Genomic DNA, 26,783 nt, shown 5'->3' with positions numbered 1-26,783 from the left:
AAATAAGCAGACATACTAGAGAAAAAGATCAACACCACCAAAATTTCTATGCACAACAAACCAAACTTACAAGTAATAAAAAAAATATTAACAGATACATAATAAGGAAAATTAGTGATTAAATAAAAAGAAACAGAGAAAATTACCTGCAAATAATAAAAAATATCTAAAAGATGAAATCTATAGGACCAGCAATATGGAATTTTAGTATAGAGAAAATTATTTTCTTCAAGACAATCAAATCAGACAAAGGCCCACACTCATGCAAATCCCCAAGGATAGTGTCCAAGATTCAGACTGGTCAAGGCTTTTCTTTCTAAAGCAAAACAGTCAAGGACAAAGGAAAGAGAAAATTTAAAGAGATAAGAATGACGATGATTTGGGACCATAAGCTCCAGAGTTCATTGAAGAAAACTAGTATTGATGTAAATCTACGTAAAGCTAAAAGAACTGGAGCTATATATGGACTAAATATATCTTTCTCTGGAAAGGTAGAAAGAAACAGCTTCAAGACTTAAATAATTTGGAACAATATACATACATGTGAAAAAACATATATATATGTTGAAAACTTCATACAAATATTTATATAATTTTTTTCATTCAGTAAGCATGTTCAAACTACCCGCTATGTGCCATGTCCTATCACTAGGGCTAAAGTACAAACTCAATTTAGAGCATAAGAAAAGTAATAAAACACTCCAAGTTCTACCTAGAGGTGTGGAAAGCAGTGATATGAGAACACAGGTGAGGGTACAGTTAGTTATGCCCCCCCAAAAATGAAACGACTTTGCAGAAGTAACATCTAAACTGTTTTTTTTGACGACTGGGCAGGCATTCATGGAGGGAAGACAATGAAAGAGGAGGAAAAGAACAAGAGGCTGGAAAAGCAGGTTTAGATACACTGTTTAATACAGAGAAGAGTTGGATTAGATCCCATAATTGAAGACAGTCACAAGAAGATTTTAAGCATAAAAATGACAATCACATCTGTATTTTTCAAAGATAAATCTAATGGTATGTCTTATAAAGACTACGTTAAACAGAGTAGATACAATATAAAACAATTAATGAGTAAAGAAATTAAAGCAGTTTTATAATTAGAAGGGCAGCTGAGAATCAGTCAAAACTTGAAAATTCTGTATCAGGATAATGATCAGTGACATAAAATAAACTGGCGAAATGAAGAGTACAGTCCTGATTTCTTAAGAATAAGGTAGATATATAAATCGTGATTAAAGAGAATCTGAGAAGAACTGAAGAGCAATAAAACCAAATGACAAAAAACTGTATTTTTCCTCCAGAGAATTTCAAGTTGCTTTCAGTAAAAGCAGAAATAACTTAATTATCCCTGGTTAAAAAAAAATGCAGCTTCCAGAGTAAACAGTAAGCAGTGGAGGAAAAGAATAAAAATAACAACAATAAAACTTACTGGAAAAAAGTGAATTAAGTAATTTAGTAAACGCAGGGCTCCTATAAACAGAAGAGTTACTACTGGACTTAGAACACAACATATATTTTTTGACTTTAAAATATTATCCAACAATCACTCCAATATGTATTTACTAAGTGGCTATTACATGTCAGGCATGTAGAATATAAATATGAATATTTATGAAGAATATAAAGATGAATATGGCATCTTTATTCATCTACATTTGAGGAAATTATACTCTAGAGGAGACAAATTCATGAAACAAGCAGTTAATTAATAAATGCAGTGGTAAGACTACACAGGGGGGCAAGGAACAGCACTTTAGCTAGGTATAATGGCACCTTAGTGAGCACAAGGCTAGGATGAGGGAAAGTTTCCTAGAGAAAGCGAAGTCTTACCAGATGAGTAAGTCAGCCAGTTTAAGAAGTGAGAAGAAAATCATGGCAAAGGAGACAAAATGAGAAATGCCCCAGAGATCAATAAAAGCACGGTGTTTGTGATGAGTGACAGGTGGTTCTAAGTTGCTGGAACATGAAATAAAAGGCAAGTGATGGGAAATGAGGCTGGGCGGCAAGAAGGGGCCAACCGTTTGTTCTTTGAAAAATTTAGATTTTATGGTTCTTAAGCAAAACGGCTCATCAGAAGCCAGGGAGCTTCTCAAACATACTGATACTTAGATACTTCTCCTCAAAGATCCTAATTCATCAGATTTAAAGAAGAAGACAACAAACTTGAACTTTCAAACGGTTTCCCTAGGTAACTGTGCTGTACTATATACACTGAGAGAGCTACTGTGATAAACATTGCCTTCAGTCCAGACTTAAACCTATTTACATGGAGAGAGCAGGTTAAAAAGGAAGGTGGGAAGGTTTGGTAATCAATAACAGTACACTCTAAGGAACTGAGAGAGAAGCAATTCATAGGTAAAGACAAAGGAAACTTAGCTCTAAATATATTTTACAAATCAGGTAGTGACAAAAAATAAAGAAACCATGGACAAAAGTGAGTTAAAATTCTGAAGATTTTGACTTTAAATTATCTAGATGCATAAAATTTACATCCAGGACTTATAACGATTTTTAATTAAATAAAATAATTTTGCTGTATTCTTTGAAAACAGAGAAAGAATATAGCTATTAAGAGAATATGTTTAAAGTCTAGATTAAATCCATCACATAGAGACCATCAATAGGTCATAATCTCTACATGACCTCAGTTTCCTCATATGTAAAACGGGTACAAAAATTATATGCATCTTACAGATTTCTGGTGAATATTAACTAGATGATACATATAGAGCTCACATAACTTGAAAAATAGCATACAGTTCAATAAACGTCAATTCTTATTGTTAATGTAATCCATGTCATTACCTAGGAGGCTACAATAAAATGACTTCAGAGCATATAAATAAACTTACTCTCACAATAAAGACAATTAGAATCAGCATAGAAGGAATGATATCAAGCTATAGAAAAACTAATCAGAGATGTTCTCTAAGTGTGCAGCTGAAAAAACCTGGGAACCATATAAACCCCATCAAAGACTGCAAAAGGTTTTCAGAAAGTACCATTAGGAAGGAAATAAAAGCAAACAGCAAGCAAATACCTCTTTGAACAATCAGAAACCCCTCTTTTTAGAGGGTGTGTGTGTGTGTGTGTGTGTGAGCGGGTGTGTGTGTGTGGCGTGTGCTCAGCCACAGACTGTAGGCCACCAGGCTCCTCTGTCCATGGGATTCTCCAGACAAGAATACTGGAGTGGACTGCCATTTCCTCCTTCAGGGGATATTCCCAACCCAGGGATTAAACCCATGTCTCTTGGGTCCCCTGCACTGGCAGGCAGATTCTTTACCACAAGCGCCACCTGGGAGCCCATCAGATTAATATATGACTTAGAATATCTAACCAGAAAGAAGAATTCAGCCTATTAGTTACTAGGATAGCAACGGCTAGATGACATTTAATTTATACCCAGTTTTCTTGTTAATAAACTGCAATATTTATGTTAGAAACAATTAACTTTTAAAACTATGCTGAAAAAAAAGAGTGTTCTACAAAAGAAAAATGGAAGAAGATGAGGTCCACAGTGTCATGCTAGCCTGCAAGAGAAACAGAATCTGATGACGTAGAAGCAACCTAAATATCCATCGCCAGAGGAATGGATAAAGATATGGTACATATATACAATGGAATATTACTCAGCCACAGAAAGAATGAAGTAATGCCACTTGTCATATATGGATGGACCAATAGAGACTGTCATACTGAGTGGAGTGTCAGACAAGAAGAAATATCATATGATATTCCTTATATATGGAATTTTAAAAATGACAGAATTACACTTATTGACGAAACAGAAACAGTCACAGATGTAGAAAACAAACTTCTGGCTACCAGCAGGGAAAGCAGGATCTGAGGGGAGGGAGGGATAAACTGGGAGACTGGAATTGACATATACACACTATATATATAAAATAGATAACTAATTAAGGACCTACTGTAAAGCATAGAACTCTTCTCAATAATCTGTAATGACCTCGAAGGGAAAAGAATCTAAAAAAGGAAGGATATAATATATACACACAACTGATATATTCTGAGGTATAGCAGAAACTAATATAATATTGTAAATCATCTATACTCTAATTAAAATCTTAAAAAAAAAAGAGCAACAGGATCTGAAGGTATAACGCCCAAGCATTTACAAAGTACGCCTCTGAACGTGGAAAAACATTCCCTGAGAGTGACTAATTCTTTATCCCATATTACTTTGGTCTAATGACTTTTTTTTTTTAATGATTTCTCTCTTGATTCCCAGACTTTGGGCTCCAAGAGCACAAGGACTATATTCACTGCACTCACAGCAGTAATCCTACGATCAGCACAGTACCTGGCAGGAGACCCTCAATGAGTGCTTACTGAAAGAGTAAATGGCTTCCCATTTTCTCTTGATTCAGAGGACAATGAACTTGGGTAGGATTCTGCTTGCCAGAAAGACTATATTTTTGATTGTCAGTTAGGTTTACCAAGAGTCAGTTGTTTTCATGTTCAAACCTTTTATGTCAGTTGCCTTCGTTACTATAATTTCATAATTTAAGCTATATGTATACTCACTGATGAAGGGAAAGTGGAAACAGAATTATTTCTATGGACATCAAGTGGGCTCTAAAACTACTGAGGCTGCGAACACTATCGAGGCTCTGCTGTTGGTGTCTAGTCACTAAGCCACACTCGACTCTTTGTGACCCCATGGACTGCAGCCCACCAGGCTCCTCTGTCCATGGGATTTTTCCAGGCAAGAATACTGGAGTGGGTTGCCATTTCCTTCTCCAGGGGATCTTCCTGACCCAGAGACTGAACTCACATCTTGTGCACTGCCAGGCGGTTCTTTACCACTGAGCCACTATAAAAACCTGGGTGTTAAATTAGGTGTGGGTAAGACAACCCAGCTTTTCCCTTATAGCTCAGTCAGTAAAGAATCTGCCTGAAATGTAGGAGACCTGGGTTCGATTCCTGGGTTGGGAAGATCCCCTGGAGAAGGAAATGGCAATCCACTCCAGTAGTCTTGTCTGGAAAATCCCATGGATAGATGAGCCTGGTGGGCTACGGTCCACGGGGTTGCAAGAGTCAAACACAACTTAGCAACAAAACCACCACCAAGACAACTGTAAAAGGTTAGATAAAAAGAATCTGAAAAATTTACAAAGGTTTTTAAGTATAAGGAGTATAAAGATTGCAGGATCTGATCTTTATTCTCTATTATACAGTCTATTACATGATTCTATTATATAGTCTACATGGAATCTCTACAGAAAAAGTCTTAGCCTTACATCCACAGATTGATAAATAAACATACATTTAAGTGTTTTAAAGTAAAATAAAATGTTTGAGTTATTCATCTTATGTTTGATTCCCCTTAATTAATTAGCTGGTGACCCAGATCATTTTGGATAAGAAGGCTTTTTTTACTCTTACCAAGAAATGATGTGGTACATACAACATAAATTAAATAATCATATGTCTGCATGTTGAAAAATCACTGTTTTTTGCTCCACCTTTGCATATATCACAATTCATTCTAAGTAAATGCTTGTTTACTTGACATTATTCCCTACTAAACTATAAATCCCTTGGGAAAAGTGATCATGTCAATTTCTAATTTCATAGTGCCCAGAACTTGGTAATGCTTTCCAAATAGGTGCTCTTTAAACACTTTTTAAATGAAGAAAAAAAAAATTGCAATTCTGTTTAAAAGAAACAAACAAAAGATCTGAGCAGTATCATACGGCTCTTTAGTACCAATTAACAATAAAAATTAACACTACATAGAAAAGACAAATTCTTACCAATTTATAGCCCCGCCATCACACTTGTCCATAAGCAATGCTTTCCAACATTCATGAGTAGATTTAATGATTTCAAGAGCAAAAGCCTGGTTAAAAACCAGAAACAGATATAGCAATCACATCATTATACTATTAATAACTTGGAACTAGTCATAGTATGACAGTTAATTATTAAGAACATGAGCTCTGGAGTCAGGCAAACCTAAGTATAAGTTCTCACATCCTTATTTACCAGCTGTGTGGCTTTGTGCAGATTATTCAATCTAATCATCTTAATTTCTTCTTTAAGATGGAATGTAATGAAAATCAACTAAATCAGGAGCTGGCACACCTGGGCCTTTGGGTCAAATCCAGCCTGCCACATGTTTTTGTAAATAAAGTTTTATTGAGCACAGTAATGTCCATCCATGCAAACCTGTGCACAGCCTTTGACTGCATTAGTGCTACAATGGAAGAGCTGAGTAGTTGTGACAGAGAACATATGGCCTGCAGGTCTAAAATATTTACTATCTGCTCTTACAGAAAAAGTTACCAACCCGATTTAAATCATAGCGTTGCTGAAAGAATAAATAAGATGGCTGCATGTAAACCGGTTAGCCTACTGTCTGGATTGTAAATAAGCACAAACTTAATAATTTCATCATCAACAATGCTGCAAGTAGTTTAACTGAATAATCATTTTAGACTATCTACTGTCTAAAGGTAATAAACCTCAACATTTAAAAAATCTTTTTCTTAAGTGTGAATTCATATAGGGTCTAAAAATGAAAACTCAACAATAGACATATCTAGTAAGACCATTTAAGGAAAACTTGCTTCATTTTTTCAAAGAAGAAAATTTGTATTTTTTCCCTCAAAATGTTGCTAAATTTCCTTAAGCAGAGTCCTTATGTATTAACTAAGTCATACTAGCTCCTCTCTTTTTCAGTGACAACTAAACACATTATGATATGAAGAAAATGATGGCAAATGTACTTCTGAAGGGAACACTTTCCCTCAGGTCTTCTGTTGCCTGAGATGAAGAGGACGGCTTAATGCTTGGTGAGGTGGTATAGGGGAGACTCCTAAGGTATGGTACAAAAAGTCAACTTATTATTTGGAAAATACATGGAAAGATTTTTAACTATACTATTCGGATAATTTTGATTATTAAAACAGATTCCAGTACTTGCTTTAAGCAGTCAGCATGAAAAAAAAATACAATCTAGATTACAGCCTACAGCCATCTTTTCAACCAGGTTGAAGAGATATAATTCAATTTTCCTGGGTTAGGTTCAATATATTAAATAGCAGGGATAAAAAGCAATGCATAAAATGATTATTTTCTGAAGGGATGCATAAATGACCCAGTCTTCATTCAGAAAAAAATTAATGTTTGTCGAAATCAAACCCCCAAAATTCCCAAACTACCTCATTCTTTTATAAATTCATGGAATGACTTGGCAGTTCAACCCCAAGGCAATAAGGGGCCACAAAGGTACACATAGGTTTGAAATGTGTATTGTTTCAAACATAAAATACAACATACATTTTAGAGGAAAAGGAAAAAAATATTTTATAAAGTTTTAGTATTTTATTTTTATGTGAGAGATCACAGCCTAGTAGTTTTATATCCATATTTAATAAATCCTAGACAAAACCTTCAATATCTTAAGGGTTAATATACCTTTTTAAAATACTGGGTTCAGCAATAAGCTCTTGTATAACAAAATACTTACTGTAACTTTGAAGTTTTTATGACCATGGCTTAATTAACTTAGAAAACATACTGTATTTATTAGTACCCACTTAAAGGCTGGTTTATAATGTGAAACTTAGATAGTGGCAATACGTTTAAAAGTAGTATAAATAAATAAATAAAACAAGTAGTCTAATAGTTTTAGACTTAAATTCTGGTCCATTTTCTCCATTTGTGTCATATTAGAGCCACTTTTTGGTAACTTTGTGGTTCTCTAATATAAAAACCCTCTGACAGTAAGACAATTCAAATGCTTTCTTAACTGTTAAGTAGCTGAATTCAGTCATGATAGAATGAACACAGGAGGGAAGCCCCTTTGGATTTGCATTAGTGGTAAGTAATTCCCTCCTCTCCAGAACAGTAAAATGAAAGATTTTTCTTCATTTACAAATTTACAGAGTTAGACTGATCATGGAAATCTTTTATTTTCTGAGATGAAGGAGATATTGATAGATAAATGGATGGATACAGGTATTTACCAGTCTTACTGATTTACTTAGAGTTCTTAAAACTTTTTAAAAAATAAAAATAATGTCGTTAAACATGAAAGTCAGTAGACAGCAGTACTTTTATTATCATACTATCCACAAATATTCACATAAGAAATCCCCTAAAGTGAAAGAAATGTGGTACAGGTATCACAGGCACATTTTAAAATAAAGATTATCAACTTCACCTTGTTCTTGAATTCTCCATTAAAAGCAAACTGGTTTTCCGGTTTTCCCTCTGGTATCTTATAAAATCTAAACCAATTAATCGTAGCTTCTAAGTAACCAGGTTTGTACTTCTTAACATCTTCAATATCTGCAAGTGAAGAAACAAAAATACTTTTCGTTAAAAATCGAAATCCACTCCTTTAAGAGGTAGAGCATTGGACTGAGGGAAGGGAGTTAGTCCGATTCTGCTGCTCACTGGGGCATAATCACTAACATGTATCATATCACCTCTGAACTTCCATTTTGTTATATGTAAACTATTACACCTTTATTGTACAAACATTTCTTGAGAACCTTCAGATATCATGTTAGGTATAGGGCATAAGTTGGTGAAGGCAACAAAGATCTTTTCCTCAAGGAGATCAAAGTTTTAATTTAAAAAAAAAAAAAAAACACGAACAGATAAACAGCAAATTGCATTAAAGTGAGATATACTTAGGACAGCTGTCATTCTGAGGACAATGCGGGGTTTAGGGTAGGAAGAGTTACAGCATCAGAATCTGAATTCCGTATGTACTAAGCTAAGGACTCTGAAGGTAGACTGGGGAGGGCATACCCATAACAGAAACCACGACAGCTACATGGGAGGGTTTCATGGACTCCTGTATCTACTGTTTAGTAGGTTTCTCATTATGTATCAGACACTGTTGTAAGCCATGAAACAGAACAGCAATCAGAAACAAGTCCCTGCCCACAAGATTACATATAACAGACAACAAATAAAGAAACAAATACAAAATTTAAGGGATGAAAAGACTGATGAAGAAAAATAAATCGGAGTAAGAAAGAGAATGTGGTCAAGGGCTATTTTAAACAGAATGATACATGAATGGTTCAGTTTTTCATTTCAAACTAATAATGGTTTATAGGGTTTATCTTCAAGTTCTATTACCATGTAAACACCTTAACCATTCCATTTTGAGGACATTCATTTAAATATTAATATAATTGGAAATACTACAGCATTAGTAATAGACCCTCCTCCCCCGAAAGAGGCTCCCAAGCAATGTATCATTTCCAAAGATATCAGTTCAAGAAGCACGAGAGGCACACGCCGTCTCCGGCTCCCGCGCTGCCTCCGCCTGCGGTTCCGGCGCCGCTGTGCGCTGCTTCTGCGCCGACCTGGAACCTCTCGGGAGGCGCGGCTGACGACGCTCCGGCGCTCGCAGGGCGGACGAAAAACCCCAAGCACGAGTCAAGACTGAGAACAACGATCACATTAATTTGAAATTGGTGGGGCAGTTTAAAATCAAGAGGCATACACCACTTAGTAAACTAATGAAAGCCTACTGTGAACGACAGGGTTTGTCAAGGAGACGGATCAGATCCCGATTTGATGGGCATACAATCAAGGAGACAGACACACCTGCACAGTTGGAGCTGGAAGATGCAAATACCACTGATGTATTTCAGCAGCAGACAGGAGGTGTCGACTAAAAAGGGAACTTTATACTTTACTCGTGGTGGCTCAGGTGGTTAAGAATCCGCCTGCAATGCAAGGGACCCCAGTTCTATTCCTGGGTCAGGAAGATCTTCTAGAGAAGGGATAGACTACCCATACCCACTCCAGTATTCATGGGCTTCTCTGGTGGTTCAGCTGGTAAAGAATCTGCCTGCAATGCGGGAGACCTGGGTTCGATCCCTGGGTTGAGAATATCTCCTAGAGAAGGGAAAAGCAACCCACTCCAGTATTCTGGCCTGGAGAATTCCATGGACTGTATAGTCCACGGGCTCACAAAGAGTCCGACAGGACTGAGCAAGTGACTTTCAGTTTCACACTTTACTTCAGAATTCTGTTCCTCCAGATCAAGAAGACATTTTCAACTAGAAAACTGTAATTTGGTTCCACCACATTCTGACTACTACAATACAGTTTCTCTATTCTTTCATTTTCCCTTCCCCATTCCTTTATTGTACATGAAGCAACTGGTGTATGTGCACAAGCATATTGCATTTTTTTTCAACTGAATGGCCAATGGTATGTTTTTACTGACATCAAATGTAGATGGGATGGGGAAAAAAACCAATTCTGTGAAAATACCCCTTTTTCTCCATTAGCGGCATGCTCATCAGCTCTTATCTTTATATTCCACTAAGTTATTTTGCTCTGTTTAACAAAAAAAGAACAGCATAAAAATTCTTGCATACCTTGAGGAAAAAAGTATGAGAAATATCTAGATAAAACTGGAAGTCTTTACCTCCACTAGACTGTGGCTTAACAGAAATTTAGCATAGTCCTTTATTCACAATATGTTATGGCAAATGACACACTAATAGCACTTGAAAAATTAGAAGGCTGTAACTAAAACCAGGAGATGACACCACGCATAGGGATAATTTAACGATCACTCAGTTTCAGATCTGCTCATCCAAGTCTTGTGGGAATCCCCACTCACTAGGCATGACAAGAAAAGGTATGGGTTGAACAGAGAGAAATTATCCTTTTCCTTTTTATGCTTGCCTTGTGCCTTTATGTAAAAATCGAGCAAGAGGGACATGTCTCTAAAGGCCAGATGTTTCACATAAGTGAAATAAGTGTAGTAAGGCAGAAACCATAGGAATGGCAGAGACTATGGCAAACGACTGAGTATGCTGCCTAAAGGCACTCAAATTTAAAATTTTAAAACATGTCAATGGGCCACATTATCTAAAATAATTCTGGAGCAAACTGCAGAAATGCTACAACTAACTAAGAGGAAAAAGAATCCCTTGAAACTGAACACAGACTACACCAGCTCTATTAATCAGATGAGTACATATTAATTGACAGAAGATGTTTAAAACTGTGAATTCCAAAGATTAAGATCACATTGTTTTAGTATTGTACACTGCATACTAGGTCACAGAGTTCTTTGTTATGTCCCCAGTAGAACATTCAATAGATTTCACCTAATTAAATTCTGATTTTTTCCCCTTTATCTTATAAAAAAAGTTTCCTGCCAAAGTGAGTTTGTATTGACCATTTTCCTACATTCTATTTTTGCAAAAAACAAAAAAATCTCTGTAAATTAACTGAGCTCCTTCAAATCATTGTTTTCTTACTGGCAGGAAAAAAATATCTTTTAGTCTATGGAAGGTGAGCAACCAGAAACGCACTTTAATCAATGTCCAAAATGAATAATTTTCTATTACTTATTCTTGCCTGGAGAATCCCATTGACAAAGGAGCCTGGTGGGCTACAGTCCATGGGGTCACAAAGAGTCGGACACAACTGAGTGACTAACACACACACAAATCTAATTTATGGTATCATTATACCTTGCCCAATCTGCCATCTTTTGTCCCACTGCATAAACCGTTGTGTTTATTTTTTTTGGTTTTTTTTTTTTTTGATAGCTGCTTTTTAACACACTGACTTCAAATAAGAAAGGAAAAGCTAAGTTATTCAGCATCCATCTCAGTTTGCAAGGTTTTCCCTTCAGAAGTTATAAAGGGGATCTGTTAAGAAACGACATAAATAACAAAAAACCTGAACATTTAATAATGCCAATAAGAAGTATAACTCTCCAAATATAAGTCAAACTTTTCCATTCCCAATTAATTATACCCTGGAGCAAAACCAGCTGCATTTTCAAAAGAACCAAAACATTTAAAATAAATAACTTAAACATTTTAAAACCTCAATAGCAAATGTCTCCAGCCAAGACTTTACATACAATACTAAGTCAGTTCAATGAATTACTCTTCCAAAAATATGAAAAATTCTACCTAAGTCTATAAACTGATTTACAGTTCCTTAAAGATTTTTATATAAATAATCTCATTTGTTCCTCATAAAACTCCTGACAGTTGTGAAGAGTAAGTAAATTTGCATTAAATGTTAAGAAAACTACAGCTAAGAAAATGTAAAATTTGGGGAAAATGCTTCCAACTCATTCATGGTAGAACTAGTATTATACAAATACAAGTCCTCTAATTCCATGAATCCTAGCTTTTCTTCTATATTGCACATTGATAATCTGTCACAGGTTTATTTATATTATTTTAAAGTATTTTTTATTTTTGTATTTGTATTTTTATTTTGGTTATATTATGGTCAAATATCCATAACATAAAATTCACCATTTTTAAGTGTTTGTCTCAGTGGCATTAAGTACATCCACAGTGTTGTACAACCAGCACTATTAGCCATCTTCAGAATTTTTGACAATATATGTTCATTGTAAGAAAAGCAGCAATTCTCTAGTGGTCATCTACTTCCACTCTTGGAATTAATTTTATATGAAAGTTTCTATTATAAATAATTATATAATTTATTTTCAAGATGAACTAATCCAAAAATAAAAGAATAGTCTATAAGTGCTCCTTTATGTAATCAAGCTAAGCTTATTTCAGTTCTCCTTTTAAGTACAAATCAAACTCTCTTAATTGAGATCTACTCAATCAACTCCCTGGACGATTAACAAAGACTCTACTCCTGTAGCACATTCTGCCTGATGTCGACAGTAGTCTGTCTGCTGAGTCTAGCACACGACCCTCGAATGAAGCCTGCACTTTGCTCCCACGAGTTAAATTTTAGCTTTGCCAAGCATCAGGTGTATTTATTTCCAAATACTCATGCCAACGAAGTCTATTGTTATAATTATGAAATTTAATAAAATGTTATATAAGGCAGTGACTTTATTAGTACAAAAATGAGATTTTGTTCCTATAAAATTACTGTGAATGTTTTTGAAAGAAATCAGTAAAAGAGACTGTTAAAAACATCTGCAGTCAAAGTAGGCCTGGGTAAGTTAAAGACGAGACAAAGACGTAAAAAGGTACAATTATGTATGTCAGTCACGCTGCAAATGAGGATTTTAGACGTGAGAGGTCAAGGACAGCTTCTAACAAAAAGTATTTTAGTAAATTCTTAGATGAAGTGTGGGAGCGACTCATTCAAACCTCCAGAAAAAGAGTCCTGGGAGGAAGACTAGGTACCAATATTCTGAGGTATGCGTGCGCACTGAAGGCTTGAGGAGACAGTAAGAAAGCCCTGTATCTGGGCTGAGTTGAGTAAGAGAGTTAGGAAACGAGATTAGAGAAGCAGTCATGTAGGACTCCAGGGGTCACACGGACCTGACTTTGGAATGAGACACCATACAGGATTCTGGGCAGAGGAGTACGTGTTTTCAGGAAGAATTCTGGTTGTCTTTTAGGGAAAAGATTGTGGCGAGGAAGAAGGGGAAGCAGGAAATCCAACATGAGGCTACTGACTGTGCATGTAGGTGAAATATGATGAGGGTGGGCTTTGATAACTGTAACTGTAGGAAGGTGGTGACAAATGGTCAGTTGTGGATTAATTTTAGAAAATAGAACTTAGATGAATCACCAATGAAAGAAAAAACAAAAAATAACAAAACCCAGTAAAAATCAGGCTTACATAACATTTAAAGAATCAAAGAGCTAAAATGGACTCGTCTGTAACATTAAGTAGCAATTCAAATGATAATACAGCTAAAAGCAGTCACCTAAACAGGTATCTATTAATGGGACTTCCCTGGTGGCTCCGACGGTAAAGCATCTGCCTACAATGCGGGAGACCGGGGTTCAGTCTCTGGGTTGGGAAGATCTCCTGGAGAAGGAAATGGCACCCCACTCCAGTATTCTTGCCTGGAAAATCCCATAGACGGAGGAGCCTGGGGTCGCAAAGAGTTGAACACGACTGAGTGACTTCACTTTCAAATAAGTGTCACCTGTTTTTAAAATTTTTCATAATAGGTGTCTTAAGTTCTGACAAATAGTGTACAGCCATGATTTACACTATCAGTGAGCTGTTTCCAAATTTGAAAGTTTAATTAACAAAGATTATATGGAATCTCCCTAATAGAATTTTTATATTAAAACTAAAAATATATGATTAACACCACCCTTATGGCAGAAACGGAAGAAGAACTAAAGAGCCTCTTGATGAAAGTGAAAGAGGAGAGTGAAAAAGTTGGCTTAAAGCTCAACATTCAGAAAACTAAGATCATGGCATCCGGTCCCATCACTTCATGGCAAATAGATGGGGAAACAGTGGAAACAGTGACAGACTTTATTTTTAGGGGCTCCAAAATCACTGCGGATGGTGACTGCAGCCATGAAATTAAAAGACACTTGCTCCTTGGAAGAAAAGCTATGACCAACCTAGACAGCATATTAAAAAGCAGAGACAAAAAAAAAAAAAAAAGCAGAGACATTACTTTGCCAACAAAGGTCCATCTAGTCAAAGCTATGGTTTTTCCAGCAGTCTTGTATGGATGTGACAGCTGGACAATAAAGAAAGCTGAGAGCCAAAGAATTGATGTTTTTGAACTGTGGTGTTGGAGAAGACTCTTAGAGAGCCCCTTGGACTGCAAGGAGATCCAAGCAGTCAATCGCACAGGAGATCAGTCCTGAATGTTCACTGGAAGGACTGATGCTGAAGCTGAAACTCCAATACTTTGGCCACCTCATGCGAAGAACCGACTCACTGGAAAAAAGACCTTGATGCTGGAAAAGACTGAAGGTAGGAGGAGCCGACAGAGGATGAGATGGTTGGATGGCATCACCAACACAATGGACATGGGTTTGAGTAGGCTCCGGGAGTTGGTGATGGACAGGGAAGCCTGGCATGCTGCAGTCCATGGGGTCACAAAGAGTCAGACATGACTGAGCAACTGAACTGAACTGAACTGATAGCTCTATATCAATTCATTGGAAATTTTGTAAATTTCTTTATTAAATGCTAGGTAAAAAGCAAAACAAATAATGATGCAATCTAACAAATTCTTAAGTTCAATTTGGTTTTTTAAAATCCAGACGTTTTCATTTTAATTTGGTTTGTCTTAACTAATTTTGAATTAGAAATTTATAAAAGCAAAGAAATTAAGCTAAAATATCTTAGTTAAAACCTACCACTTTATTTCTATAGACATGAGAGGATCATAATACTTTTAACTTTTTAAAAGCAATCTTTATGACTTTATCTTATCCCTTCATTAGGGATATTGTATACCTTTCAACATGTAATCAAGTTTCTTTTCAGTATAACCCAATTGATTTGTTTCTAAAATGTAACTGAATATTACAAACTGTACTCTAAGGAAAAAAAAAAAAAGGCTTGATAATTGACTCTCTTTCTAATCTTTCATAAAAAAATACATTCTCTTACAACAGGAGTAGTTTCTAAACACATGTGTTTGTCAAGATTTCCATTTTACCCAGATTTCAGACTTAAACATACTTTAATGTTCTATTTTTGCCAAATAAGCAAATAGTAATGACACAAATGAGGTAAAAAATTGAATTGATAAGGTTCATTTTATACCTACAGCTCACAAACCATAAGAGAGAAACAGAGTGTGCATGGAATATCTAACCTATGAGATCTTTTTACTCTGTAGACATGAAGGACACAATGAACTTTAAAAGTAATTATTTACCAAAAACAAAAAAAATTAAGAAACTTTAATCATGAGAAAACCACAACACATTCTGTAATATCTAAACCATTGATTATTAAACAACATTTTAATTAATTAAGTATTTTAAATGAATTTAAAGAGAAGGGAGTGACAGAGGATGCAATGGTTAGATGGCATTACCAATTCAATGGACATGAGTCTAAGCAAACTCTGAAAGATAGTGAAAGACAGGGAGCTTGGCATGCTGCAGTCCCTGGGGCTGCGAAGACTGAACGTGACTTAGTGACTGAACAACAACAATAACAATTTTAAAATAATTTAAGTAACTCTCCTGACTACCAAAAAAGACCCACACTCAGCCCCCCCAATTTTTGTTATCAATAGTGAATATCAAAAACAAAGAAACACTTACTTATTAATAAATAACTTTGGTACAAAAGAAAACCAAACTCTCACTTAGAATATTCAGAAAATAATGACAGTAAGAATATTCAAAAAGTTTACAAGAAGAAATAAGGTAAACTAAATAAGGTAAACTAAATAAGGTAAAAAACATTCCTTTTGGAATCAGAGTACTAAGTTCAAATTTTAGTTCTAGCACTCATATCTTGTGTTATTTTGGAAAAATACATTACCTTGTCTCTTCAAAAACAAAGTGGAGAAAAATACATAAAGCTTGTGATGATTTTTAATAAATAATATATTAAAAACTATGGAATAATTCTTAACAAATATTAATTCCCTGCAATCCCTTAAAACATTGTCCATGGGATGCAGCCAAAGATACTCAAAAGGAAACCTATAACTTGACATGCTTTTATCTCTGAAAAACAAATAAACAAATATGAGTTAATGATTTTAAAAATTACTTTTTTTGCTAATATAGTTATTTTACTTTTAATGTACATAAGTTTATTGAAAAATCAATGTACTTAGATGTTGTTGTTCAGTCGCTCAGTTTTGTTCAACTCTGCAACCCCATGGACTGCAGCATGCCATGCTTCCCTGTCCTTCACTATCTTTCAGAGTTTGCTCAGACTCATGTCCATTGAATCAGTGATGACATCCAACCACCTCATCCTCTGTAGTCCCCTTCTCCTCCTGCCTTCAATCTTTTCCAGCATCAGTGTCTTTTAAAATGAGTCAACTCGTTACATCACATAGTCAAAGTATTGGAGCTTCAGCTTCACCATCAGTCCTTCCAAAGAGTATTCAGGGTTTATGTACTTAAGGATTGAGTGGTCTGATTTCCTTGCAGTCCAAGGACTTTCAAGAGTCTTCTCCAACACCACAGTTCAAAAGCATCAATTCTTCAGTGCTCAGCTTTCTTTACAGTCCAACTCTCACATTCGTACAAGACTACTGGAAAAACCATAGCCTTGACTAGACGGACCTTTGTCGGCAAAGTAATGTCTCTGCTTTTTAACAGGCTGTCTAGGTTTGTCATAGCCTTTCTTCCAAGAAGCAAGCACCTTTTAATTTCATGGCTACAATCACCATCCACAGTGATTTTGGAGCCCAAGAAGATAAAGTCTGTCACTGTTTCCATTTTTTCCCCATCTATATGCCATGAAGTGATGGGACCAGATGCCATGCAAGAGGCTCTTCAGTTCCTCTTTGCTTTCTGCTATAAGGGTGGTCTCATCTAGATATCTAGGTTACTGATATTTCTCCTGGCAACCTTGATTCCAGCTTGAGCTTCATCCAGCCCTGCATTTCACATGATATAGTCTCCATATAAGTTAAATAAGCAGGGTGACGAAATACAACTCTGACGTACTCTTAACCAATTTGGAATCAGTCTATTGTTCCAAGTCCAGTTCTAACTGTTGCTTCTTGACATGCACACAGGTTTCTCAGAAGGCAGGTAAAGTGGCCTGGTATTCCCACATCTTTAAGAATTTTCCACAGTTTGTTGTGATCCACACAGTCAAAGGCTTTAGCATAGTCAATGAAACAGAAGTAGATGTTTTTCTGGAATTCCCTAGCTTTTTCTATAATCCAACAAACATTGGCAATTTGATCTCTGGTTCTTCTGTCTTTTCTAAATCCAGCTTATACATCTGGAAGTTCTCAGTTCATGTACTGTTGAAGCCTATTTGAAGGATTTTGAGTATTACCTTGCTAGCATGTGAAATGAGTACAATTGTGTGGTAGTTTGAACATTCTTTGGCATTGTCCTTCTTTTGAACTGGAATGAAAACTGACCTTTTCCAGTCCTGTCACCACTGCTGAGTTTTCCAAATTTGCTGTCATCCTGAGTGCAGCACTTTTACAGCATCACCGTTTATGATTTGAAATAGCTCAGCTGGATTCCATCACCTCTACTAGCTTTGTTCATAGTGATGCTTCCTAAGGCCCACTTGACTTCACACTGCAGGATGTCTGGCTCTAGGTGAGTGATCACGCCATCGTGGTTATCTGGGTCATAAGACCTTTTTTGTATAGTTCTTCCTTTTTTGTATATTTTTGACACGTCTTCTTAATATCTTCTGCTTCTTGTTAGGTCCACACAGTTTCCGTCCTTTATTGTGCCCATCTTTGTATAACATGTTCCCTTGATATCTCTAATTTTCTTGAAGAGATCTCTAGTCTTTTCCATTCTATTGTTTTCCTCTCTTTCTTTGCATTGTTCACTAAAGACGACTTTCTTATCTCTTCTTGTTATCCTTTGGAACTCTGCATTCAGATGGGTATATCTTTCCTTTTCTCCTTTGCCTTTTGCTTCTTTTCTTTTTTTTTCTCAGCTACTTATAACGCCTCCTCAGACAACCATTTTGCCTTCATGCATTTTCCCCGCCTTGGGTATGGTTTGGATCACCGCCTCCTGTGCAACGTCACAAACCTCCATCCACAGTCCTTCTGGCACTCTATCAGATCTCATCCCTTGAGTCTATTTGTCACTTCCACTGTATAATCATAAGGGATTTAAGTCATACCTGAATGGCCCAGTGGTCTTCTCTACTTCCTTCAGTTTAAGTCTTAACTGTGCAAAAAGGAGTTCATGATCTGGCCCATAGTCAGCTCCCAGTCTTGTTTTTGCTGACTGTATAGAGCTTCTCCATCTTTGCTCGCAAAGCACATAATCAATCTGATTTTGGTATTGACCATCTGGTGATGTCCACGTGTAGAGCCATCTCTTGCGTTGTTGGAAGAGGGTGTTTGCTATGACCAGTGCGTTCTTTTGGCAAAACTCTGTTATCCTTTGCCCCACTTCATAAGGCCAAACTTGCCTATTACTCCATTCCAGTCCCCTATGATGAAAAGGACATCTGTTTTTGGTGTTAGTTCTAGAAGGTCTTGTAGGTCTTCATAGAACTGTTCAACTTTAGCTTCTTTAGCATTAGTGGTTGCAGTATAGACTTGGATCACTACGATACTGAATGGTTTGTCTTGGAAACGAACTGAGATCACTCTGTCATTTTTGAGATGGTACCCAAGCACAGCATCAGGCTCTTTGCCTGTGAGGGCTACTCCATTCCTTCTAAGGGATTCTTGCCCACAGTAATAGATATAATGGTCACCTGAATTAAATTAGCCCATTTAAGTTCACTGATTCCTAAAATGTCGACGTTCACTCTTGCCATGTCCTGTTTGACCACTTCCAATTTACCTTGATTCATGGACCTAACACTCCAGATTCCTATACAAATTGTTCTTTACAGCATCAGACTTTACTTTCACCAATAGATATATCCACAACTGGGTGTTGTTTCTGCTTTGACTCCATCTCTTCATTTTTTCTGGAGTGATTTCTTTGCTCTTCTCCAGTAGCATATTGGACACCTCCTGATCTGGGGGTTCATCTTTCAGTGTCCTATCTTTTGCTTTTTCATACTGTTCATGGGGTTCTCAAGGCAAGAAGCTGAAGTAGTTTGCCATTCCCTTCTCCACTTAGGGGCTTCCCTTGTGGCTCAGCTGGTAAAGAATCCACCTGCAATATGAGAGACCTGGGTTTGATCCCTAGGTTGCGAAGATCTCCTAGAGAAGGGAAAGGCTACCCATTCCAGTATTCTGGCCTGGAGAATTCCATGGACTGTATAGTCTGTATAGTCTGACTTGCAAAGAGTCAGATACGACTGAGCGACTTTCACTTTTTCCACTTAGGCACAGACATGAATAATATAAATAAACACTAAAAATAACATATTCATAAAGTTCTTCTAAAAACATACTACTTTTCCTTATGGTAAAGACCAGTCCTCAAATGAATTTGTAACTAACTTCTTACTTAATTTGTCATATTTACGTTTATTTCTAATATTATTGCAATTGAGTTTTTATAGTTTTTTTCTAATATGTTTAAGTTAAACAATCAACTTTTTTAACACTTAAAACAGAGGGGAATTAAAAACAATGCTCAACTTTCCAAAGCATTTTACTTTACAAAAAATAGACACATCTGACAAAGTTCAGGCAAAGAACTTGTGTTTCAACATGTTCACTCAAATTAACCCACAGCAAGATAGATAAATTATAAAAAAGGAAAACTCAAAATACTTAAAAACAAAAAAGCACCCTGTTGACTCAATATGGAACAAAAATACCTGTCAGGTAAAAGCAGGATAATCATATGATTTATTGTATGTATTGGAATATCTGCTAGAGCTAATCAAGCTAATACAAACAAGGATTCTACAGTAGTTATTACAAATATGCCCCAGGACTTTCAGGAATATATGAAAGTTCACAACGCATTAACATGTGGAAATCTCAGATGAGGTATAAAAACTATGAAACTTTCAAAAAAAAGAAGACAAATGACGGGTAGTCAGAAATGAAAAATGATGAATTTCATAGCAGAACTTGGATATGTCAGAAAAATCAGGCAAGTAAAAGACAGAACAATGGAAATTATGAAGTCTGGAGAACAGTAAGAAAGAAAGACTGAAAAGACATGAAGACAGTTTCAGTGACCTGTGAAACAAAGAGTGGTCTAAATATAATAGATACAAAAATTAACTCGAAATCGATTAAAGATCTGAAACCATAAACTTCTTAGAAGAAAACACAGGCTGTAACCTCACTGACATCAGCGTTAATAATGTTTTTGTGGCTCTGACTTCAAAGGCAAGGAAAACAAAAGCAGAAATAAACACATCAACCTAAACAGTTTTTTGAGCAGCAAAGGAAACCATCATTAAAATAAAAAGGTAACCTACTGAATGGGAGGAGAAGATATTTGCTGGTTGTATATCTGATGATGGACTAACATCCAAAATATATCAAGAACTCATTACAATAACAATATAACAACAAAAAACCCCAATTCAAAAACGGGCAGAGGATCTGAATAGACATTTTTCCTAAGACATACAGATGGTCAACAGGCACATGAGAAGATGTTCAACATCACTATCAGGGAAGTGCAGATCAAAGCTACAATGAGATACCACCTCACACTGCTAAAATGGCTATTCTCAAAACGACAAGGAATAACAAATGTTGGGGAGAGTATAGAGAAAAGGGAGCCATTGTAAACTGGTGGGAAGACTGTAAATTGGTCCGGTCACGATGGAAAACTGCATGGAGACCTCTGAAAAATATGGAGGCCAGGGACATGTGTGGGAAGACAAACATCATCAAATTTGGTTAGGTGATTTCATCTCCTAACTGAACATATATCAAAACTGTCATCAATTATTCTAGTTCCAAGACTGGATTACCTAGCCAGCAATGAAGAATAGATTAACAGAACGGTTTTCAACTAGAAAGAATCCATAAAATCACTCAGGGAGATTTATCAAACTATATATCATGCACACCTCTAACTTCCCACCCATATCCCCATGTGGAGAACTAACTGTACCTCCATGAAAAAGATAAGAGAAAAGAAAGTGGAAATGCTATTTCTCTAGCATTATTTTCACAAACGACAACATGAAATGAGAAAAGCATTATAATTAGATGAGGATTTTTGTTTCTATTTTTAGACAAAGGCCAGTAACTCAAATGTAATGCCATATCTCCTTACATTACTTTAAAAAAAAAAAAAAGAAGATAATAGATAACGTGCTTATGTTTGAAGTTCTGCCCAAAGAGAGTAAAAAAGAATAGGAGTTTCCAACTCTATGGGATGCTACCAAGGGAAGTAACATAACCACATAAAGCTCTTGTCCCAGTACTGCCGAGGCTGCTTTCACAGGCCTAAACATGTGCATGGCCGGCCTCTAAACAAGGTCCACGGGAAGCAGGACATATGTTTCTAATGACATTTTATAAACATTCACAAGAAATAATAACTGCATCCTGTAATACTCACTGTATTTTCTGCATCTAAAATAGACGTTTCAGCTCAGAGAACAGTTTTAATAGTTATACTACTTGGGATCTCTCAAAGGTTCTCATGTTTTCCACACAGTTCTGCATATCTTATCAATGCCTGTACTAAAAATATATACTAACATCATGAAAAAGTGGAAATTGATACACTTCAAAATAAGTTAAAACCAATCATAGCATTTCTACATAGAAGACTATCTATACTGTATCAAGAAACTCTCTTGGAAAAGACTTGGTAGATTTCTTTCCCAAAATATAAACATTATCATTTCATGAGAAATTTTTACATGACCAACAAAATGAAAACCATCTGAGTGCCTTGTATGTAGTAATCCAAATGGTTTTCTAACCTAATTTTAATTGGAAACACATAATCCAGTGGCTAAAAGCTTAGACTTTGGGTCAGCCAACCTTTCACTGAAGTTTCAGCTCCACCATTTAAAGCTTCCCTAAAGTACCTAAAATCGTGCCAATGTCCCCAAGAAATCTATTTCATGATCCTGTAACTGTTTTGTTAAGCACTAACTCTGAAGATAATTTAGGTCTTTCTATTTTAGAAGAAGACAGGCTAAAAATAATGGATTGAAATATTCCTAAAACAACCAAAATTTAGAGAAGAAAAACTCTAGGGACCATTTACTGATTAGAGGATCAACCCCACAACGTTAGAGATGAAGAATGCTTCAGGAGGTTATGTGACCTTTCCAAGATAAGATAACTAATACATACAAGAGAAGGTTTTAGAATTAAGGTCTCCTCTACTCTTCACATCATAGGAATATAACTGAAGCCTGAAAAAACACTGGGAGAGGTCAAGGTTCAAAAAAAGAGGCTGAAGATTCCCAGTAATTTAATTCTATTCTTAATTATAGTACATTTTACTCAATTTGTCCCTATTCTTTAACCACTTCCTCCCACACTCCATCCCTACCCACCCATGCCCTATTAAGCCATAACTATTAATGAAATCAAAGGAATGAAGATCAAAAGAGCCATCGTTTTTTACTAGAACTTCTAATCATAATTATCCCACCAATGCTTTAATTATTTAAGAGCAAATGGTCAGCACTCCCAGAAAACCAAGGCCACAGACACTTTTCTGAGGGGCAATGCGATGCAGGGGTGAAGAGCATGGGCTCTGGAGTGCAACTGGACTCCAGTGGCTCCCATAAGCCTTTAGAGAAGTCACCAACTGACCCCTGCCCCCAACAACCAACGTCTCAGTTTCCTAATTTGAAAGAAAATAAAGAGAGAGAGAACACTAGCACATCTTGATGAACTTAGGCAAACATTAAGCAGACATTGCAAAAGAAGCACTCAGCATAGTTACTAGGCATACAGTAACTGTTCCAGAAATATCAGCGCTCTGAGGATGACAATGGTGACATGCCAGCCCCTGTCTGCACCAAGTACATGAGCAGGAAAGCAAGCAGAACTCCATCCTTTCAGGTTACAGAGGTTAACATGAATATTTTCCCTTAAGATTACTATGCTGTGCCTATCTTTCCCTAAATGACAAGATTAACTTGTTTTTCAGGAATTAAGGAAATCAAGTATCAGTTAATTTGGCTTATTTTTAAAATAATAATTGAAGGGGCACTAGACGTATTTATTTAGCACATGAAAATTTAAGTCAAATACATTTGGCTTTGAAAGAAAATGAGCTTCCCTGGTGGCTCAGAAGGTAAAGAATCTGCCTGCAATGCAGAAGACCCATTCAATCCCTGGGTTGGGAAGATCCCCGGGAGAAGGAAATGGCAACCACTCCAGTGTTCTCGCCTGCAGAATTCCATGGACAGAGGAGCCTGGCGGGCTACAGTTCATGGGATCGCAAAGAGTTGGACATGACTGAGCGACCAACACTTTCTTTCTCTGAAAGAAAATAAAAGAAACTACATAGTTTGACTTTCAAATTTCTTTAAACGTAAGGTGAAATTTTAAAAATATGAAATAAAGATAAATTCTGATAATTTCAGGACAAGTGTAATGCTGGCCTTTGAAAAAGTCCCAAAAGCCTCTTTTAAATAATTCCCTTATTACTCGTGATTTATTCATCCCAGAATGTATCTACATCAATATAATTGTTCTGCTTATCAATTTTTGAAAACTTTAACGTCACTGCACAGGCAGTTATTTATTACAGGACAATAGATAGCAGGTTTCATTTAATACCAAAGAAAATAAATTTTTATTACTCTGCAAGTTGACAGAGCTTCCAGGCTTAAAATACCTCCTCATGACATTACTTTACCTGACATAAGGTCCTTGGGCATCGTTGGCAGTTCTGAAGAGGCTCAAACATCTGTTTGGTGAGTATCTGAAGCTTGACATGATAGGAACTGCTTGCTTTAACCAAAGAAATGACATATGCCCTAGGATTACAATTTCAATCTTCTTAAAAAGCTCTGAACTTGGTTATTTCATAACCAAGCACTATTATCCCTAACAGCCAAGGCATTATCTAGTAACAATTAAGCTGCCCTACATAAGGAGTCTGATTAACTCTTACAAATTAGGGTACCATTAGGAGCATTAGGGGTTGGAACCTAATTATAGGGCATTAAACAGTCTTGGTGCTCTTCACGTGTTAATGAGCCAGTCAAAGTGCCCAAGTTTCTATCAAAGAGTATAAGGAATTTGTTTTCAAATGTTATTTAGACTTTTTTTAGATTTTCAAAGTGGCTACTCCAATTTCAGGAGGCAAAACTTGAAGATTTAAATAATAATGTTAAAATGACAAATATAGCTAGCAACCAGCTTCTAATTGAAATGTGCTGTCTCGTGCAAGGACATTTTTAGTTCAGTCAAGTCAAAGTTTAAAAACCTATACACATTAAAACAGAATATTACAGTCTACTGAAGTCTGTACATGTTCATTAGGATCAAAGACGTTATTACCTAACAAATAACACCAGAACTTCCTTGCAAAAACATAAATGTGTCCAGATTAATATATAAAAAAAAAGAGATAAAGTGTACTGTCTATAAATTGTCTTTGTTTTCAAAAAAGAACAAAATAGGTACTGACCATGTAAAAAACAGCTTTTCTTAAGGTAGTAGAAATGAATAGCAGGGATTTATTTTTTAAATGTCTAAGTAACAATTAAAATATATAGGAAATAATAAAAAAATTTCTCTATACATTTCTACATTGCACACATCTTCAGAAAACTACTGATTTTTTTAAAAAAATTTCCAGATAGTTACCCTTCCTTACATGGTTTTAACCCTTCTTCATATTGAATAAAAATGCCACGTATAGATGACAATGTTTAAAACTGCTAAAAAATCACTTACTCCTTTGTGATAGAAATTTCAACTCATATACAGTAACTTCCACTTAAGGTTACTGCATTAGATATTTTAAGATTATTTAAGTATAAGTTGACCAACAAAACAAAATAAACTATTTCTGACATGTATAGACTCTGACATGTATGAGCTCAATTTCCTAGGCATCTTCCATAAAAATTTTTGGAAAGGTACACCAGCCAAAAATGAAAATACAGAAGAGAATATGAAAGAATCTAAGAAAGAATAGGACTAATAACCCAGCAAGGCAATGAAAAGAAACCCCATGATGACAGCTAGGCAGCAGGCTTAAGAATACAGACCGTCCAAAATCAGTCATTCAATAAACAGCACGATAAACGAAGTGAACGATACTCATGTAATACTGTAAATGCCGTTCAGTAGTTTTCAACTATCAGATTTAAGAGACAAAACATGATAAACAGCTATGGTGAAAGAACAGAACCTGCACATTTAAATGTAGAGCTGAGGGAAGCTGGGAGGTAAGGGGCAGAGAAGGAAAGAAGGGTAGAAACCTCAATGTCCCGGTTTTACACTGGGCAGCCATGAGTTACTGTTCAAAATTAATGAAGCAATAAATATAGTTTGAAGTGTAACACCTAGAGCTATTAAGTAACAGAAGAAGAAATGTGGTAACAAAATTGAGAAATGTATGTTAAATTTCTAATCTTTCAGAGCAGCAACTTGAAAGAAAAGAAACAGAGGTATGAGGCACATTGATTACAGAAGAGAAGCTACCAATCGAGAACTAAAAACATCTGGGGAAGAAGATACCAGAAGTATACTGGGGGTGGGGGTGGGAAAGAGAACATTACTTTTCATTTTATGTACCTTTTTTATACTTCTGAGATTTTATTTCTAAATACATGACTATTTTTATAATTAAAAAAAAAAAAGTCATCCAAAATCTTGTGTTTGTGATTTTAGAAGGTAGACATGACAGGGATGTATAATAAAATGTTTATAAGTTACTTGGTTTAAGATTAAATACTGTTGATTTATTTTCAAAGATTTACAGTAGATAGAGAATAGCATCAAACTTTTAATATCTATTAGCTAGTATTTATTTAATCATATGAATCCAAACATACATTCTTACGTTACTACATTAAGACCATGAATTGTTACAAGAAACATTTCCCCTAATCTCAAAATCATGAAGTTGCTTCCTTTATTTCTGAGGTCCCCTCACCCTTGCCAAGGTTCTATTTTTAACCTGTAACAGTATATAAAATAAGCCATGCACTTATAATTCTTAAACTCCTCCTGAACTATAAGTTATGTATCTTTAGAAGATGAATTATTATGATACAAGATAGAGCTATTAAATATTGTGATCAAGTCATATAATCTGATTTTGTAAAAATTTCTTCACACATTTAGGAAGCTTTCAAACCCTGTGTTAGTGAGCATCGCTCAGTTCTCATCCCCTCCAATTCAAGAGAGGTGCTCATGAAAACACAGACAACACACCAGGCTAAGGAGTGAAGAAAAAAGTAAGGTTAGGAATGATCTCTGTCCATTAATATTTGCACTCTAACCTTTAGGAAACTCTAGGAATAACATACTTATATAATTTGGTTTCAAA

At 35.9% G+C, this 26,783-nt stretch overlaps 2 protein-coding genes across 3 annotated transcripts in view; one reads left to right on the top strand and one right to left on the bottom strand.

The window, feature by feature from the left end:
* Positions 1-26,783, bottom strand: part of PPA2 (inorganic pyrophosphatase 2) — a 91,092-nt gene that overhangs the window by 18,874 nt on the left and 45,435 nt on the right. For both annotated transcript variants that reach the window (XM_043870961.1, XM_043870962.1), the window contains 2 exons: positions 8,195-8,322; positions 5,781-5,866 (listed from right to left, as the gene is read on the bottom strand). In XM_043870961.1, coding sequence (XP_043726896.1) covers positions 5,781-5,866; positions 8,195-8,322 — 214 coding nt within the window. The remainder of the gene's footprint in view (positions 1-5,780; positions 5,867-8,194; positions 8,323-26,783) is intronic.
* LOC122673207 (small ubiquitin-related modifier 2-like) lies at positions 9,241-9,671 on the top strand. Its single transcript, XM_043870736.1, has 2 exons — positions 9,241-9,335; positions 9,404-9,671. The coding sequence occupies exons 1-2, from the start codon at positions 9,241-9,243 to the stop codon at positions 9,669-9,671; spliced, it is 363 nt and encodes a 120-aa protein (XP_043726671.1).

This window comes from Cervus elaphus, chromosome 17, assembly GCF_910594005.1.
Source record: "Cervus elaphus chromosome 17, mCerEla1.1, whole genome shotgun sequence".
NCBI lineage: Eukaryota > Metazoa > Chordata > Mammalia > Artiodactyla > Cervidae > Cervus > Cervus elaphus.
Note: the sequence above shows the minus strand (reverse complement) of the source record. Positions and strands in the feature narration are given on the sequence as shown.